Below are 19,120 nucleotides of genomic sequence, written 5' to 3'. Positions count from 1 at the left end.
CAAGGGGTTCTTGACAACACCAGCGAAATAATAGGGCTCTTTAGGATCTCTTGTGCATATGCTTTTGCATTTGCATATTCGTTAAATTATTAAATTCACAACAATAAAATTCGCAAATGCAATTCCAACTGCAAATCCAAGACCATTTCCACAATATGCTGAACAGCCCTAATGTTTAAATTTGCGTCAAGGCGCCTGTAAAAACGTGGATAACGTAGCAAAGAATTATTATTTTTTGCCTTACTTAAGTTTGATTGAAATTTTTTGGGGTTGCATGTTTTGCAAAGTTTATGATCGCCAGTTACTTGAAATGAAATATTAAATCGAATTTTATTCGATCGCTACCGGTGCTACTCCCTCCCTGATTTTTCTCTGATAAAATTTTAACTGACGGAGCAATTTCGTTATTGGGGGATTTCTTTCTCGGGAGAAACACGCCGCGAGTATTAAGAATTGGCCTGATTATGTTGTTACGGCCTGATTATGTTGTTACGTCTTTTTGCATTTCAGGTGACGATATGTAATAGATACCAGAGATGGGCGCGTGATATCGGGACCCGCGCGTCCCACGGTACTGATTTCAAAACGGCCGATACCCCCCATCGGAAAGATCTGTAAAAATTTTGCGGGCCGGACGGTACCAAAATCCTTTCTCGACACTCCCGATGAAACTGTAACCTCCGCAAATTCAGAAAATTTTCCTTAAAAACGTTGTATGAAATATGCCTATGTTTCCTAGGTTTTATTGAGACGAAAATGAACAGCAAAGCAAAACAAAATGATCGGAAGATGTCACATCTTTCATTATTTTTTTATTATTTAAAATTCATTTGAAAGACATGTAAATTTTTCTAGTGATAGATTTCGGGACCAATGGGACCCGCGGTACAATTCTGAAAAAACATCGGGTTGGGCGGGTTCGGGATAGGAGGGATCGGGAATAAATATTTAGTCCCGTGCTCATCTCTAGTAGATACATACATACATATGTATGTACCTGTTCAGATGTGTATGTATGTTTATTCCGACTGTTGTAGAGTGTTTGTGTTTATATTTTAAGAAATACTACCAGGTCAATCACATTTACAATTTTTTTTTCATCACAACGCTAAATGGCTGGCCATCCACTAAGTGAATTTGGTTGACTCGCTCTCAACTGGACACTGTTAGCTCGCAAGGTTTGTATTTTTCGTGTAGTATTAACTTTTGGGCCCTAATTGCGGCTTTCGTTCTCGAATGATTACCCGCATCGAATCGAATAAAAAAACAAAGTTTTTTTTTTTGTAATACAACTTCAACGTACAATGCTAACTCGTTATTGAGTACCGTAATCTCAAAAAAAAAATATCGAACCGGGATTCATTCGATCACGGATGCCGTGTTAAATCAATGAAGCGCATTCGCTATCGAATGTACACTGGCGGTTAAAACTGGACACATGTTTTTTTTTTAATATTTAGAATCTTTTTCAACCCAACGATTATTTATTTATTTATTTTTTTTTAACATATTGTTCATGCCCCTTAACCAAAACCATATAAATCAAACTTTCAAACTTTATATAGAATTTAGAAAATTCCGCAAATTATTCCATTACCACTTTTGACCGTGACCAGTGAATGTAAAAAGTTGTCTTGTAAAATCTTTGTGAGCAGTATCTTTTGGTCCTCTTAGATGTTGAATAACTGTAGCTGTAGTTGGCGCATGCTGTAATTAGACTTTTTTCTCACGAGTTTGGAGATAATATCAGATCCATTTAGGAAAATGCAAAGAATGTGGCATTAGTACCGCCACGAGAATCCGAACAAAGCGCAGCATGGAGAAAATTCTGAAGATATTGGATTAAATACAGACGAATAAATGGGACGTTCTCTAATTGAAATTTTGGAAAACGATTTGTGGAAATATCTATACGTTCCACGAATTTGAGGAAGCTTGATGAATGTTTTGGCTGGTTTCGCGCCTTCGAAATAACAGTAAAACTCCGCAGAGAAAGAGAAGAGAAACGACTGGCGTGCTTTGTTGAACTCGGCCAAAATCGCTTAGGCGGTTACAGCGCCAAACAAGAAGAAGAAGAAAAAGAAATCGAGAAAAGTAAATTTTTAATAGTTAAGCTCGTTTATAAAAAGACAAATTTCGAAGATGATTTTATGAAATTACCTCAATTTTGATTAGAGTTATATCGTTTTTTTTTTTTTAATTTAAGTTACTCTTGACATTGGGCCGTATGAATAAAACCCAAGGAATTACTTTTTCTTAAAATTTCAGACCTTTTACTCGATTTCTTCAAATAAATTTAAGTAAAAATCCTGAAATTTCAAGAAAAAGAAATTGCTTAATTTTTATTCATAGGGCCAATTTTGTTAGTAAAAATATTGTAGAAAAAAAATTTTTTTGAATATAATTTTTTTAACTTAATAAAAACGAAAATCGTTTTGTTGCCCTCAAAACATTTTAATGTTTAATGTTCTAATTAGAGCTCTCGATTTTGTTCGCACATTTTCAAACAGCCCGGGTATATGAGCAGCGAGTACTCGCACACTTGTTCAATGCTCATTACTCGAAAATTTTCGAGCACGAGCTCGAGCAATTCGAGTTTTTTCGAGTAATTTGAGCAATGTTTTTTTTATTATATTGACATTTTTGGTAGCAACTTTTTAAATTTTTCAAATTATTGATATACATATAATGCAAAGATTGTTACATTGGTATTTAATAATAATTTATTTAACATGAATTAGAAAGCAGCTGCTGACAAATACAATTTACAAATTTTCTTTTGTTTATGAAATTGTTCAAAAACTCGAAAATTTTGAACAAGCATTTGAGCAGTTGAGCAATGAACGAGTTTCGAGCGAGTATCGAGCTACTCGCATTGCTCGATACCCGGGTATCTAGAGCTCTAGTTCTAATAACTTACACAATTTTTACGTAATAAAAACGATGACTTAAGTTGATTATAGCTTTTCGCATTCGCGAATGTGGTATGTACAAATATACATACATATTTAGCCTAGCTTGTAAACTTGTAAATTTAAACAATCGTCAATTATAAATACATATAACACTATAAGGAAAATCGTAGTTTATAAACTAAATAAATTCTAAGGCACAACTAATTGTTTTAAAGCTGAAAGAAAGGAAAAAAATATAGGGAAATTGTAGATCATTTTAATTAACAAGCCTTGTACACACACAAAAGTGCTACATCACAATATAATAAATAAATAGATAATAGGCTGTTCTACTAGAGATTCATAAAAAAATAAAAAAATATATACATTAGGGTGGGTCAATTAGTAGGTCAATTAAAAAAGTTGATTCATATCCTTGCGATTCTGGTACTATGGACCATAACAAACATTTTCGCCCAAGGAATCATACCTCTAAAATCATTTTCGAGCCTGCCAAAATTTTTTGGTAGATATTTTCAAAAATACCAAATAAACGACCTCTTAGATGCATTTCAAAGACAAAAAAATATTATTGAATATACGGGGGTTTTTTGGGTCAGAGAATCCATTTTTCGCATTAATTTTTAATTTTGATCGCCACCAGAGTGCGTTTTTGAACAATTTTTTGGATTTTTCACTTTTTTTGGGGGAAATTGACGAACTTATTGCTCAAATAGTCAAATCTTTGACTTTCTAATAATTTAAAATAACAACAAAACAGCCCAGACTAGAAAGCAAGAAAGATTTTAGAAAATAATTAATTTGAATTCTTTTATAGTCTTTCCATTCCTTGTATATAGGAATTCAATTGAAATTTTTTCATTTACATTTTATATGTTTTTTTTTTCTAAATTGAATTTTTGTTAAAATTATTCCATTATTTTAAATTATTAGAAAGTCAAAGACTTGACTATTTAAGCAATAAGTTCGTCAATTTCCCCCAAAAAAAGTGAAAAATCCAAAAAATTGTTCAAAAACGCACTCTGGTGGCGATCAAAATTAAAAATTAATGCGAAAAATGGATTCTCTGACCCAAAAAACCCCCGTATACACATTTTCAATAATATTTTTTTGTCTTTGAAATGCATGGTCCATAGTACCAGAATCGCAAGGATATGACTCCACTTTTTTAATTGACCCACCCTAATATACATACATATGTACATATATAGATAGATACATAAAACTGTGTAAATACACCCCGAGTCAAAATTATAAACACACCACAGATTGACAAGTTTTAGTAATTTATTCTTTTGTTAATAAATGTTGTTTTAATAAAAATATAGTTTATTATTTAACAAGAACCGTATAGATCTAAGTTTCAAACTTTTTTGTGCAACATTAAAAAAATTCAACAAACTTTCGAGCTATTTAATAAGATTTCTTGGACGGATTTTGAGTATGCAGTTTTGTAGCCCTTTCACTTTTAGTTTAATTTTTATTTAAAGCTTTTGACATGCAGAATTCAGGAAAAAACTCTCGTTGCACAAGATAATTATCTTGAACTTTAAAATGACCTTCAAATATTTTTTTTTACATAAAATAAAAAAAGTATGAAAAACCATAGCCATTTAGTAGTTCCAAAACAGGGTTTTTTTCCAGTTAGCAGCTTAGCACATTGTAAGTTACTTTACGTGCAAGTCTAAAAAATTTTGAGGTCTATAAAAAAGCTAAAAAACGGTTGAATTGCGACAGTAACTGGTACTCCTAGTAAGAATATGTACATATGTATATTATTTTATTAAGTGGTGCTATTTTTTGTTCGATTTTTTTTTACTAGAAAAAATATATTTCACAAGAAAATAGTTTTCGGTCTACGGTGATTTTTTTTTTGTTTGCTTGTAAGATGGTACGGTCTAATGTACATATGTAGATGTATGCATTTTAAAATTTTTTCCTTCTTAAAGGCCAGTATGCAGCTCTCAAGAAAACCAAAATCTCCATATAAAATGACGTACAAGAAATAGCTAAGGAATTTTCTTGTGTCTAATTTCCTTAAGGTAGTACGCAGTTCCTAAGAAATTTGCTACGCTTTCTACTACGGTTTTCTAAAGTTTTTTTTTGTGAAAAAAGAGCACAAGGCAACCCATGTTTGCAACAGAAATATAAGTTATGGAAATTCCTTGGACACACACACGAAATAATGGCAATTTTCTTCTTGACCGTTTTCTTGAGAGCTTCATACAGGCCTTAATAAAAGAAAAGTTTCTTCGCGAAGAAAAACCATGGAGATACATACAACATTTCTTATTAGATTTTTGGTTTCTTTTATTTGGTAAGTTTTTTTTTATTTTTTGTATAATTTAATTTCAAATGCGTACATAAAAATTTCTGTATATATTTTGATTTGTAAATATTTATGAATACATAAATAAAATGTATGTTATCTAAATGATAATCTTACGTATGTATGTAAAATTGGGATTAGCACAGGAATGGTAATGGGAAGAAAACAGAGCCACCAAAAAATATGCCGATGAGTAAAAAGCCTTTGAGATAACAAAATTAAAAGCCGCTCTATGTTTAGAGTTATAAGTTTTAACTAAATATGTACTTAAATACTTGTGAATACTTAGACATGAAATGATGTGCAATAACTACATAAACTAGGAATCATAAAATAATTGATCGAATAACCTCTAAAATATGCCTAAAAATAAAAATAAAAGTAATTTTAAAATCATTTTTAAAGGTTGGTCGTAAGGTTTCTGTAAATAAAAGTATTCTGCATTGAAAACTTAAAAAATAAGAAAAACTTACTTCAGAAAAAAATCAATAATTCCAAAACATGTCTGTAGAGTAACAATTTTTTTTTTATTTAATAGATAATAGAACACGTGAAATGGCATTACAAATACATATTTATGTAAAGTATTTACACATTCACTTAAACTTATATGTATATGTATGTATGTACACACTCTGTTAGGAAAAGTAGCTAGTTAAAAATCAGTGATGCCCAAAATTTTAACGCAAAACAACTAGGTAAATATTTTACCTATTCCATTCACACGATCTATTGATTTTAAAGAGGTGGTGTACCAGGAAAGGGCAATGTCTCTTGTTGCATGTTATTTTTTTTTTATTAAAATTTTACTTTTACATAAGCAGAAGATGCACCAATAATAAAAAAAAAAATTTAAAAAACCCCAAAAAATATATATATAAAAAACACGAAACAAAATAAAAATTACACAAAAAACACCTAATAAAAAAAAATATATATATAATAAAATTAAAATATAAAAATAACTTATACTTAATAACAATGGTGACAATTAGTTTTGGAACAGATTTCTGAAAAAATAAAATATGTAAATACTTACATGATAAGAATAATACAAATATAAAAACTGAGCTATAAAAAAATCAATTAAATAATAAGCTATAAACCTCAAAAGACATTTCTTATCCTTAACATATTAATATTTAAGTATAGATATATTTAAGTATAGATAAAATAAAATAAATCCAGTTAGCAATACTGACGTATTCATGTTAATATCGAAGAGTGGCTAGATACCAACAAATATTATATTGCGTTATTGGGCTATTGGAAATATGTATGTATATTAAACTAACTAAATTATACGAGTATGCGAATTAGATCAATATAATGTTATTATTAAATTATTTTATAAGTCTAAGGGAAATGAATTAGAATTTAGAAATTAATATACTCGTAAAAAACAATGGACGAAGGAATGAAATACGTGTAAATATATAAAATTTGTATTATAATAACTAGAAAATAAATTGGATAAATATTATATAAATAGCGGTTTCAATTTGAGAGCTATTCTGAAATGATTCTGAAACTGTGTTCGTACCCAGGCCCTGCAGAATGGTAGCGCGCACTGNATACACTGAAAATAAAATCTGCGTAAATATAACGAAAACTTGCGTAAATCTTACGAAATTTTTCGTCATTTTGAGCCACGAAAGTTTTCGTTGATTGTACAAAACCACTTTCGTACATACAGTTGTCCACAAAATAATAGGAGTGGGATATTTTAACCTGTTTTGGCTATTTGTCTTTAGTTTATTTAATGTTTCGTAATTTTTTGTAAAAACCTAGCTGGTAATACAACAAACACCATATAAATTTACATTATCAAGTTTGTACAAAAATTATAAAAATTCTGCAAATTTTCACCAAAATTTCAAACTATTTAACCAGAATCTTTAGAAAATATGTTGGTATGCAGTTTTGTAGCCCATTCAATTCTAGTCTGAAGAAGTGCAAGTTTCAAGCTGCTAAAAAATTCCGTTGATTTTTGAGAATTTTTTTGGTTGAAGGTGTTTCACGTTTTTTCCATACAAAGTATGTTCGACAATTTTCTTTTATATGGGGACAGTGCCAGCAAAAAAAATTGCCAAAAATCAACGGAATTTTTTAGCAGCTTGAAACTTGCACTCCTTCAGACTAGAATTGAATGCTATAAAACTGCANTATTGCAACACACGGAATAGATGTAAGGATACAGCCATAAGAGCCACCGCATACCACAGACTTTATCGGCCGCCTATTTAAATAGTACACTGAAAATAAAATCTGCGTAAATATAACGAAAACTTGCGTAAATCTTACGAAATTTTTCGTCGTTTTGAGCCACGAAAGTTTTCGTTGATTGTACAAAACCATTTTCGTACATACTACGAAAATATGAGGCATCAGATTTTTAGTATATTTTACGAATGTATTCGTACTATTCACTAAAAAATTTCGTACTATTTACAAAAAAAATTCGTACTATTTCATTATTTTTTACGAAATTTTTGTAAAATGCACAGAAATAATTCGTATATTTAACGAAATCACTTTCGTAAAATCTGCGCTCGTTTCGTAGAATGTGCGATTTTGCTTTCATTCTCCACACTGTAAAAACCATTTTACGAATTATAACACAACACTTTTATTTTGCTTTTATAGTTGATTTTAAGCGTTTTTGTTTAACAAAACGTTGTGCAAAAACGCTTAACATTATTGATTAAAATATAATGAAGGTGTTGTGCTATAATTTTAGTCATGTTTTTTATAGTGTTATTAATCAAAGCAATCATACGTTCTACGAAAGAAGAAGGATTTTCTGACTACACTGTAGTTTAGAATTAATAAAAAAGGTTATTTTACCTATAATAAAATTTAAGTCTTTTATTTATATGCATACGAATAGGTTCTATACTACATATTTTTTTTTTGCGTAGGCTTCATTCAATAAAGTATATTGATGCAAAGTGTTAAACTATGAGACTCAACAAAACTAAATATAATAAGATATAAAATATAAAAAATACTGGTTTTACTTTCTTAAAAATTATAATATTTTTATGTAGAGGCACTTGACAGATTCGCAGCTTCATCGATGTTTGTTTCCTTGACGACTATAAATTAAAGGAAAATTATAAGGCGTCTGAAAAGCAAGTTTCAGTGAAAAGTCATACATGTACAGTATATTTTGCTTAGCTGCCCATCCTTTTTTGCAAGAAAAACTTGTGCGCTTAACCGAAAAAGTACTTAAGCGAATAAAGGAACTACTTCAGTGAGGAAGGTATCCGAATCCCTATGAAACCAAATAAAGGAGGAGCACTTACCAAGTAGAAATTACTGCAAGATAAATTTTTTCCGAATGGTATCTAATTATCTAAATAACTACATAAAATAATTGCCGTTTTCCGTGTTCTGCGAGATGAGCAAAATAAATAATAGCTTGTAAAATTAGGGTAAGTGTAGAGCCAGAGCAGGTAAACGTAATACTTTCTTTGATAATTGATAATAGTTGCAAATTTTTAAGGCAGGTATCGCTAATGTGCAGGTGTGTTGAATACAAGTATCGGAGCAGTTTCCTTATAAATGTTAGAATAATGCCGCTGATGCGCATTTTGGGATAGGTATCTTAAATGTGCACTTAAGCACAAAGGCAGCAAAGCAAAATATACTGTACTTACTTTTAATTACATTAAGTAGTGATCCTGGCTTAGTCTTGCCGTGGATAGGTAACTGATGAAATTGCCCATTTATGAAGTCCCACATTGCAACGCAAGGCGCAGCGTAGGCGATGTTAAAAACATTTGGGTTGTTCACACTTGCATGGTTATCAGGTTATCTGGTTAAAAATTATTATTCTGTAGTGTATGTTATTGTTGCAATCTGTATAAAAAATATAACAACTTAACCAGATATCCTGATAACCAGGCAAGCGTGAATAACCCAATTGTATGCTTAAAAGCATAGTATATCTACAGCGTTAATATTTAATTTTGTATTGTTTTTTATCCAGAAAATCTCTTTTTAAAACGTTTAAAATTATATTATACGTTTCACAGCAGCCAACAATTAATTCCGCAATGACACGCGATTCAAAAAATATGATGAAATATTAAACTGCCGGTAATTGAGTATATTGTACGAAAATATTCGTATGTTGTACGAATTTAAAAAAACATGTTTCTGCATTAGTACTTTATACGAAAGCATAAACTAAACTAAAACCATACGTAAATATTACAAATGCCTTCCTACAATATACAAAATTATTCGTACAGAGATTTGTTCAGTGCTTTACGAATGTATTTCGTAAAATAAACGTAAGATTTCGTAAATTGTACTGAAAAAATGCCTTACGAAAGTCCTTTCGTTGTGAAAAATGTGTTCGCATTATGAACGAAAGTTTCGTACATTGTACAAAAACCAACACTGCGAAAGATTTTCGTAGCATTTTTACGAAATTTTATTTTCAGGGTATGGAATGAATACTTTTGACATGTAAAATTAAATATTTATATGATAATCGTAAAAAATATCTAGGAAAATGTCTACAGTTTTTTCTTCTCTAATCCTTTTCGCCTACATAGGAACTACTCAGGCTGAAGCCCTGGGCATATGTGAAGCCTGCAGCACTTCTAGCTTTACCATCTACTGAAACCAGTTTTAAGTTAAGGAATGCAACTAGGTACTCTCGTGGACTCAGTCAATGGCCATCTCTTTTGTTTACGTTCCCGGCCACGAGTGGAAGCAGAAGAATTGTCTAAGGCGGGAGTTTCTGCATATGAATAGATAGCGGTGGTATTGGAATAACCCCTCAGTCAAACACAAACACGAATACACTTTTTGAGACTAGCAAGAAGGAGGTGGTCAGAGATCCAGGCTTGTGAGATACCACGAGAGCTTTGGCTTGACTTTAGCAAAAAAGTACTGCAGAGCTGCTAAGTAGGTCAAGGGTAGAAATATTAAGGATTGTAGCGACTATCAGCGTTCACTGGTCGCTTGGAAAACATAAACATAAAATAGGCATTCAATAAACGAAATACGCCGCAGCTGCTGGCAAAAGGGCAGCGAGGACACAGCATTTCATTTCCGGCGCGAATGCCCTTAAGACAAACAACTTTTGGGAAATACATAATAAAGCAGTTAGCGGATTTATATAGTGTTACAATAAGAGTTATTCACAAATTCATAAGCGGTTCCAAGTGGCCGGTTTAAACTGCAAAAAATGTTTGATGAGTAGGCTACGGTAGAATAAAATTACCCACTAGAAGTGCAGAAAAATGGAGCTTTAATCCAACCAACTCACAGCGTTGATTTTTGTTTGGTTTTACGATTATATGTATTTTATTATAGGCGCACAGTTTTACAAGTTTTTTTTTTACAAGCCATGACTGCATCGAAAGAGTTGGGTAACGAACTTCTCTCAAAATAGTGAAATTCCCGTGTGTGCGTAGAAGGATACCTCTTTTATTTAAAATCATAATAATTAAAATCATGATAATTTTCTTACTTACCCAAGTTTTGCTCATTCGAATCAATAAAAAATCTCACCACACAATTCATACTTGTACATGTTTGTATATACATTTATTTATATATAATTTTCATTTAAATTTTTCTTCTTTTTTGATTTTACAATATCATTTGTTTATTGTATATAAGTTTTTTTCTTTAGATAATATTTAATATTTTTTGTGTAATTATAATACTTATGCATGTAACTGATTTTTATTTTTTATTGAAACTGTGAGTGTAGTACTATACTTGTAGGTATGCATGCAGGTAAATTTATATGTATGTATGTATTTTGTGTTACTGTTTGGTACTTTATTGTTTTTCACAGAATAAATTTTCGTTTTATTTACTTCATATACGTTTGCTGTTTTTTTTTTTTTACTTAGTAAGAAATATGTAGGTATGAGGGCGTGTAACGTTTTATAATTGTTGGTTTTAATCAGTTACTACTGCGTATTACATGCCTTTCCGCTACAAAAATCAACTAAGTTTATATCATATTCAAATTCCTCAAAAGTTTTTTTTTATTGCATTCAATTTCCTTTATTAAAAATTCTTACGAGTGTAGTTTCCTTGAATTTTATTTTTAAGTGTTTGTGCATTTTGTGGTTATCCATCAAAGAAATAAGAGTAACAACAAAGGTGGCAGTAGGAAAGTACTCGAGAAAAACTGAATACTACTTAAAAAAACTTGATTTCTATTTGGGGAATTTTTAAACAAATAGTTGAGAGGAACTATATGTAGGTTTATAAAGATTGATCAAAAAAAAAAAAGTTGGAATAGCTTTAGCTTTAGCTATGGTTAACAGGAACAGTTATGTGATTTCTTGAATTACAAATTTGGGATAGATTACGATGCTGTTTTTCAAGAAGTTGAATAAAATATATAAAGGCTGAGTCATTTAGCGAATTCTCTGTTCGCAACCATTAAATTGAATCATTAAACCAATGGAACCATTAAATTGAAGATCGATTATTCGAATCTGTAAAATAAATATAAAAAAAGAGTCGCGCTGAAATTGGCATTTATAACTTATATGCTCTGCAGTTTATGGGCTTTCTTGCTACCATTTCACGTAAAATTAAGAGAGGAGCGGAAAGAGTCTTCTTTTTTAGTGGTATCAAAATGGATCAGTTGGAATAACTATGTAGCTTCGCACAGCATGACAGATGCATCCATATCATCTGTCTTTCAACTAACCGCAGTCTTTCGAAAGACAAAGTCAATACTGGCAACTATATTGAAAGCCTCCTTACTGTCTTTCGAAAGACTAATTTAGCAATAAGTTTTTTAAAAATCAAATTAAATTACAAAAATATATAATTTTTCTTTTTGAATCAATAAAAACTAATAAATAAACGAACATTTAATTAAAAAAAAACTAATAAAAAGAAATTAAAGTAAAAACAAATAAAAAAATTAATAAAAACTAAATGCCATTAAAAAATTTCGTTTGAAAACAATAAAACCTAGAAATTGGATTAGAAAAAAGAGAAAATTGTACTTAATAATTATATAAAATTATTAAAAAAAAAATATTAAAAGAAATAAATTTAAAAAAAAGAAAAAATTAAATAAAGTAAGTTTCTAAAAATTAAATTACATTATAAAGAGTATTTTCCTTTTCTAAACAATAAAATCCAAAAATTAAAAGAAAATTAAATTAATAAAAAAGAGAAAATATATTTAAAAATCAAAATAACATAAAATAACATAAGTTCTTAGAAATGAAATGAAATTAAAAAAACTAGTATTCCTTTAAACCAATGTCTAAAAATTAAAAGGTAATAAAATTAAGAAAAAAATAAAAAATAAAATTTAAAATTTTCTAGTTTAGAATTAGACTTGAAACAATACGCAGGAGGATATATGTTATTACTAGGGAAGAAAAAATATGCAAATGCATATTATGACACAAAATGCATATTTTGGCGAAAATGCAATGATTATTTTGGTAATAAGTTAATTAATTATGGCATAATTTCATCTGAAAATACCTTTGCGGAGATAGCCAGGGTTACTGACGAGGTTTATTTAATTCACAAAAGGAAAAAGCTGACAAACAACGGAAAGTCCCGTTATTTTGTAGTATACAATTTTAATATACTCGTAAAAACATTTCGATTGTTGTTTTCCAATAGCGAAGTTGTCCAACTGCAACCTTTTAAGTTCTTCTAGATCATACCACTCTTCACATTCATATACAGACTTAGTCGAAAAGGGCTCTCCTAAGGATGATATGCTGACGAAGTAGTTCCCTAAAATTGCAATAACGAGGGATACAATGCATCCGAGGTCCAATTTTAAAAAGTGGTTTAAAACTGATCTATGTAAGTAAAAGTTGGGCAGGCATATCCGAGACATATCGGATAAACCAAAACATGAAAACCCAGTAAATTGATGGCTCATTGACTGAAGAAACAAAGTTTGGGTATTTGATGATTAGGACACGGCCGTGGTTGTTTTAAAATTCGGCTCGATAACCAAAAAAATAAATGTTGTGTTTTCAAATCGAGCGTATTTTTAGAAGGCGCCTTTTTCGACACACAGAATACAGTCATAGCTAAGTGAGACACTGAGCATTGCCTGCCTGAAGCCATAGAGATGAAGATATGAAAAACAATGCGGCCAAAGTCAAGAATAGCCACCATGTCAAAGCTCCAGCTTACCGCGCCTGAGCATGCACCGAGTATTTAACTACTGCTGGACTGAAACTTCTTGGGTACATTAGGAGATGAGCTCTGTCACTTTCCACAGTTGCCGCATGTGTAAGCGAAGCTGAAAGAAAATGAGGCACTTCTAGGGGCTTAGGATCACGCGAGTGACTCAGAACAATTCTTTTAACTATAACAAAAGAAAACGCATTTGTTTTTTCGAAAGTTCAAAATTTCACAAGTTCTGGGATTTCGCAAGTTTATTTTTGAATATCTCCAATACAAATATAGTTACAGAAATGGTTTCGATCTCGCTTTAAAGGTAAAATTTGGGGTTATATAAAAAAGTATATTAAAAATTCGAAATTTTAAACGTAAAAAGACACAATAAAAAAAATTAGAAAAAGTCCCAGAATTTATCAAATTTAGAATTTTGCATAACTTTAAAAAAAATTATTTTTTTATATGATAAAGGAAAAGTTTTGATCAAAACTCATCCAAATCAAAAATGGTCGATTCCAACCATTGATCGATTTGACATCGACTGACGCAGCCGTATTGCAAAACTTTTGTATTTAGTAGCCATATGTACATATGTATGTGTATCCATATATAAAGGCTGGTTAAGGACAAAACTGATCTCAAACTTTAACTCAAAAATTAAAGTTTTGTATGCATATTTTTTTTATTTTTATTTAGAGTTCGTAATGAATCATAGAAGTGTGCTTTTTCTTACCTACACCTATTCAAATTTGACCCGCCTCAATTTGTGTACAGCTAATGTTATGATTTAATGAATAAGGTGCTATAAGTATTCTTATTTGCTTATTACAAATATTGAATTTTTACAGGGACCGTTAAATAACAGGATTTTTTTTTAGATCATTGCAAAATCGTTATATTTTGATTTGAATTATTTTCCATCAAGAATAATCGTTAAGATGTGATCTTTATTTTTCCGGTTAAATTTAATCGTTATTTTGTGATTTTTATTTTTTTTCGATCAAAAATAATAAATATTTTGGATTTATATTTTTTCCGATCACTTTTAAACGTTATTATGGAGACTGCATTTAAATCTTTTATGATCTAAAATATTAAGCCTGGAAATAACGGTTGTGATATCATTGAAAAAATGAAAATCATAAAATAACGGTTAAATCTGATCGGAAAAATTGAAATCCAGTTTTAACTGTTAAATTATGATTTTTATTATTAATATCGTAACTGTTACGGTCCCTGGTTTACATATATACTTATTTGCTGCTTTTACTTTGGTTCTCTTGAATTTGTCTATTGCTATTGTTTGTTGCTGACTAACTGCATATTTTTAAAAAGGAAATTATTTTTGATATCAGTGCAAATGGTTTTCCAATAAACAAATGGTGTTACAGCTCAACTTTATTGTTTTTATGTAATTTTAAGTGTTGTGTCTGCTTAAAAAAATAGACTTTTAACCCATCTGCCACGCATGCATCATTTCACTCATTTATTGTTTTTTAATTTTTATTTTTTAAAGTTCAACATATACATACATATTTTGTGTTTTTTTTTTCCTTCATCACCTTATACAAAACTTTCGCGTCCAAAGGACTTAGCCTGGCACATTTCTTCAAAGAGTTCCTTCTCTTCATATATATTTTCTAAACTATTTACATTTGTATGTAATATTTCAAAGTTGATGTATTGATTCGAAAGAATGTGTTGTATGTATGTGTTTACTTTTTCGAAATTTATTCTTCTTTGGTAAAAAATAAATTAGCACTTGGTATTAAGATTTGTCTGTAAATAATATTTATATATATATGTGTATGTAAGTAAATTTATAAGTATGTAGTAAAAAATATTTTGATTTTCACGTCATTTAAAGTATTGCAAAAGTTTAACTCATATTTAACTAATTTTAGTAGCAACTGGAAACTTATAATTAAATTATTACATAAAAATACTTGCGTACATTCACTAATACATACATATATATTTAGTATAATTTAATTTTATACTACTCATAAACTAATTTTAATATAAATGTACAAGTACAACTTACGTATTTAAATACTTAAAATATATTGGAAAATGTAAATTTCAATTAGGAATATTTACGCTACTTTGATGATGAAATCAGTGTTGTAAAAGAAAAATTGCATCAAGAACGCGTTCCCAAAAAAGAGCCAAAGGGGAACAAAAGTATTGAGAGCAGTTTGAACGGGAACAAAATGGGAACAAAAGTTTCGGGAACGTTTCCGCAAAGAACAAAATGCAAAGAAAACTCTCGGGAACGTTCTCCAGAAGAACAGTATGAGAACGAAACTTACGTGAACCTCTACAATGAGAAAATAATAAGAAATAAAGTATCGATAACGTTTTCAAGGAGGATCAAATAAGAACAAAAGTCTGGGGAACGTTCTGTTCGAGAACAAAACGAGAACAAAGGTTTTGAGAACTCGACGTTAAGAATGAGAAGGGCGTCTGCGTGTTGAGATGAAAAATTGTTTAAGTGAGAACTACAGAAATGTTCGTGTCTTAAGTCTTTCGTTGACTTGCGGGTAATTTGCATATTTATCTTTCAGATATTTTTTGATTATTTCTAATATTCAAACATTTCAAAATAATGATTGCTAAGTGAAAAATTTTGTTCTAGCTTCCATTCTTGGTGAATAGTTCAGAGAAGATTTGTTCCCGTTTCGTTCTCTGTCAGAAAGTTCCTTAGACTTTAGTTCCCAAATTGTTCCTCGACAGAATGTTCCTTAGACAATTGCTCCCATTTCGTTCCTTGCTAAAACGTTCCGGAGCCTTTTGTTCCCATTTTGTTCTCTTTAAAATTTGTCTGTAAGTATTGTTCGCATTTTGTTCCCTTCTTGATTGTTCCGCAGGGTTTGCTTCTTATATTGAGAACGTCCTCGATAGGTTTGTTCTCATTTCGGTTGTTCTTTTGAAGCGTTCTTGGGATTATATCTTCAATGAAATCAAGAAGAAAGTCTCTCGGCACTTACACAATATGTTGGTGTTTGGCCGAGCTTCTCCTCCGATTTGTGAAGTGCGACTTGATGTTGTCACATAAAGGGGAGGGACCTACAGTTTTACGCCGACTCCGAACGGACAAGCTGTTTTTCATGGCAGAATACACTACAATAGCTTTGCCATTGCCTACCGAGGGGCGACCGCTATTAGAAAAAAAACTTTATTGTTTATTATTTTTTGATGTTGTTCGGAAAGCGAGCAAGGCTAACCACTATGCCATAGTGGCGATTTTTATATATTAGGTTATCTAATTAAATGTTAAAAACAGAAAATGAAGAAAAAAAAAGTTGGCGCGCTGACCTGTTCTAGAACCCGGGACCTACTGAATGGCAGTTTACAGTTCTGCCGGCTGGGCTACGGTGGTCACCTTACCGTCACTATTATATTTGATAATATTTATTTAAAATGAATTCACGGAGGCATCACATACAACTAAGAAGAAGTACATCCCTACTTTTCAATGAGTGCTTACTTTTAAGAAGTATTAAAAAAAATAAACTTACAGCAAGCTTTTATAAGTGGTAAATAAAAAAATAATAACTTTTCTTAGAGGCAATCCATGTTCCTATAGGTTATATTTTTTTCTCTGTGTATATAATTTTATATAGAAGTCAGCTGGAATGTGTTAAGAAACAGTTTTTCTTCAACACGCATTTTTCACAGTTACAATTCATCAAGCAACACAGTGGGGCCCGTTTAATTGAAGACGATCAATAGCATTTCTTGTAATTATTCGTTGGCTCAATTAACCGATGCTCACTTCACAAAAGCTCTGCCTTACTAAAAACATGAATGCTTTGCGGCTTTGAACGAGTTTCAAGTTAATACATGTAACTGAGAAAATTATTTAAGCGGTGTCTGTTAACAGGGGAGTACTGTACTACGAAAATAGTAATAAAGAACACAGTCGGCTGTGAATATTTCGCCATGGCCATAAATCAGTACGGGAATCAAAAGAGAAAGTCTCAGTTAAAAGCCTTGGCTTTAGGACAAATTTGCTTTTTTTTCGAACACTGCTGGAACTCTACAAATAAATTGCATACCACCAATACAAAGAACTGAATTAAACAAGTCAAACATGTCAATAATGTGGTAACTAATTGATTACATATTACTAATTTTTCTCCTACTAAAGAGTTTTCTTGTTAATTCAAATTGGAATAATTTTAGTTTTATTACATAATTACTTTAGTAAGTATGTATTTCAATTTTCCGTTTTCATCCAATAAACGCGAGCATGAGTACTTTTTACTTATTTGGTATTTGTTGAAGACAACATTTTTCATTTGTGTTAATGAATTTGGGGAAAAAATAAGCGTAAACCACAAACCAGCACTAACAATAACTACTTATATACATATGTAGTAGTGTAGCACATCCTTTTTGCCAGCCGTCATCAGCGATTGCAATCGGCTTACTCTATATATATATCTTCAATCGGATATGCAGTTTCTATAAATTTCTGGTAGAAGCGTTGAAATGCACGACTGCAAAAAAGTGTTAAGAAAAATAAAAAGCGAGCACAATTTAAGCGTTAAATTATTTGGTTAGAACTACAAAGTTTTTGTGTTTGAAGTCGAAAAACTTTCCAAGTACTTACCCAACAGCTTCAGCAACTGGTCGTGTAGATTCTGAACCTTTGAAGACATGGCACGCAAAACGTTGCACCGTTGGATGCTTCGTTATGAAGCCAATAAAACGATGATCGCGTGGATGAAATGCGCAGAATGAGACATTCTTCAGCGAATAGAAGTAATCGATGCAGGGTTTCTTGTCCTTCTTCTTAAAAAGAGAAAGAAAAAAAAAACAAAACAAATTAATATTACACAATTTACACCAACAACACACAACTCAATGCACTTACATTTGGCCCGGAACGATCCACCATGCGCAGTCCCTGATCGGATACTTCCAGTATGCACACTTGTCCAGTTGGTGAATTGCCATATTCGCCCACAATTTTCCGTACAGCTTGGCACACCACACCGGTTCCCTTGTGAGCCAGTGTCTCCACCGAACCCAAATAACCGAGTAAATAACGCTCTTTCTTCACCTGCTGCACCGTGGGATCAAATTCATTGTAGTCCAAATCGACCGCATAGGCCGATGGGAAAATACCCTGTCTACCAGTGCGTAAATTTACACCCTCACACCACAGATCGTCAGCCTCTTTTTGTACGTAAATAGCATCGCCAATTTCAATTTCGATCTCATCATGATGACGTGGTATGAATTTGTGTAAGCCACGGTGTGTAGCTTCGAGCATTTCCAATTGGGCGAAGGGCACACCACCGAAGGGTTGAGGGAATGGCGATTGTGAAACGGGGGAAGTGATTTGTGGGGACATGCTTTTGAAATCATTCGGTGAATGCGCAGTACTATGACCGCTATCCACATCACCCAAACTTTGCAAACGTTCCGAATCGGGACTAGAATCCTCATCGAGTAGGTAACCACATTTGAGTGTCAGAAATGAGCGTTGATTATTTCGTACTGTACCGTTATTGAGAAGGGCATTTGTGTTGCCAATAATTGTATTGCCTGCGAGCGTGTTGTTGTTGTCGTTCATTTGATTACGTCCGTTGTTCATTTCGTCGGCCAACGATGACGTTTGACCATAACTACCACCTAAAAGATGCAGAATGGAAGCTGCAACGAATGCGTTCGAGGAGCACATTAAAAACTCACTACAAATAAGGAAAAT

At 31.5% G+C, this 19,120-nt stretch overlaps 1 protein-coding gene across 1 annotated transcript; it reads right to left on the bottom strand.

Moving 5' to 3' along the window:
• Nucleotides 1-17,062: 17,062 nt before the first annotated feature.
• Aplip1 (JNK-interacting protein Aplip1) lies at nt 17,063-19,093 on the bottom strand. Its single transcript, XM_017624703.1, has 3 exons — nt 18,281-19,093; nt 18,017-18,198; nt 17,063-17,903 (listed from the first exon to the last, which is right to left on the bottom strand). The coding sequence occupies exons 1-3, from the start codon at nt 19,091-19,093 to the stop codon at nt 17,831-17,833; spliced, it is 1,068 nt and encodes a 355-aa protein (XP_017480192.1). The 3' UTR covers nt 17,063-17,830.
• Nucleotides 19,094-19,120: the final 27 nt, after the last annotated feature.

Source organism: Rhagoletis zephyria, unplaced genomic scaffold (genome assembly GCF_001687245.7).
Source record: "Rhagoletis zephyria isolate East Lansing unplaced genomic scaffold, Rhagoletis_zephyria_1.1 Rzeph_scaffold_03741, whole genome shotgun sequence".
NCBI lineage: Eukaryota > Metazoa > Arthropoda > Insecta > Diptera > Tephritidae > Rhagoletis > Rhagoletis zephyria.
This window is presented reverse-complemented; position numbering and strand designations above follow the sequence as displayed.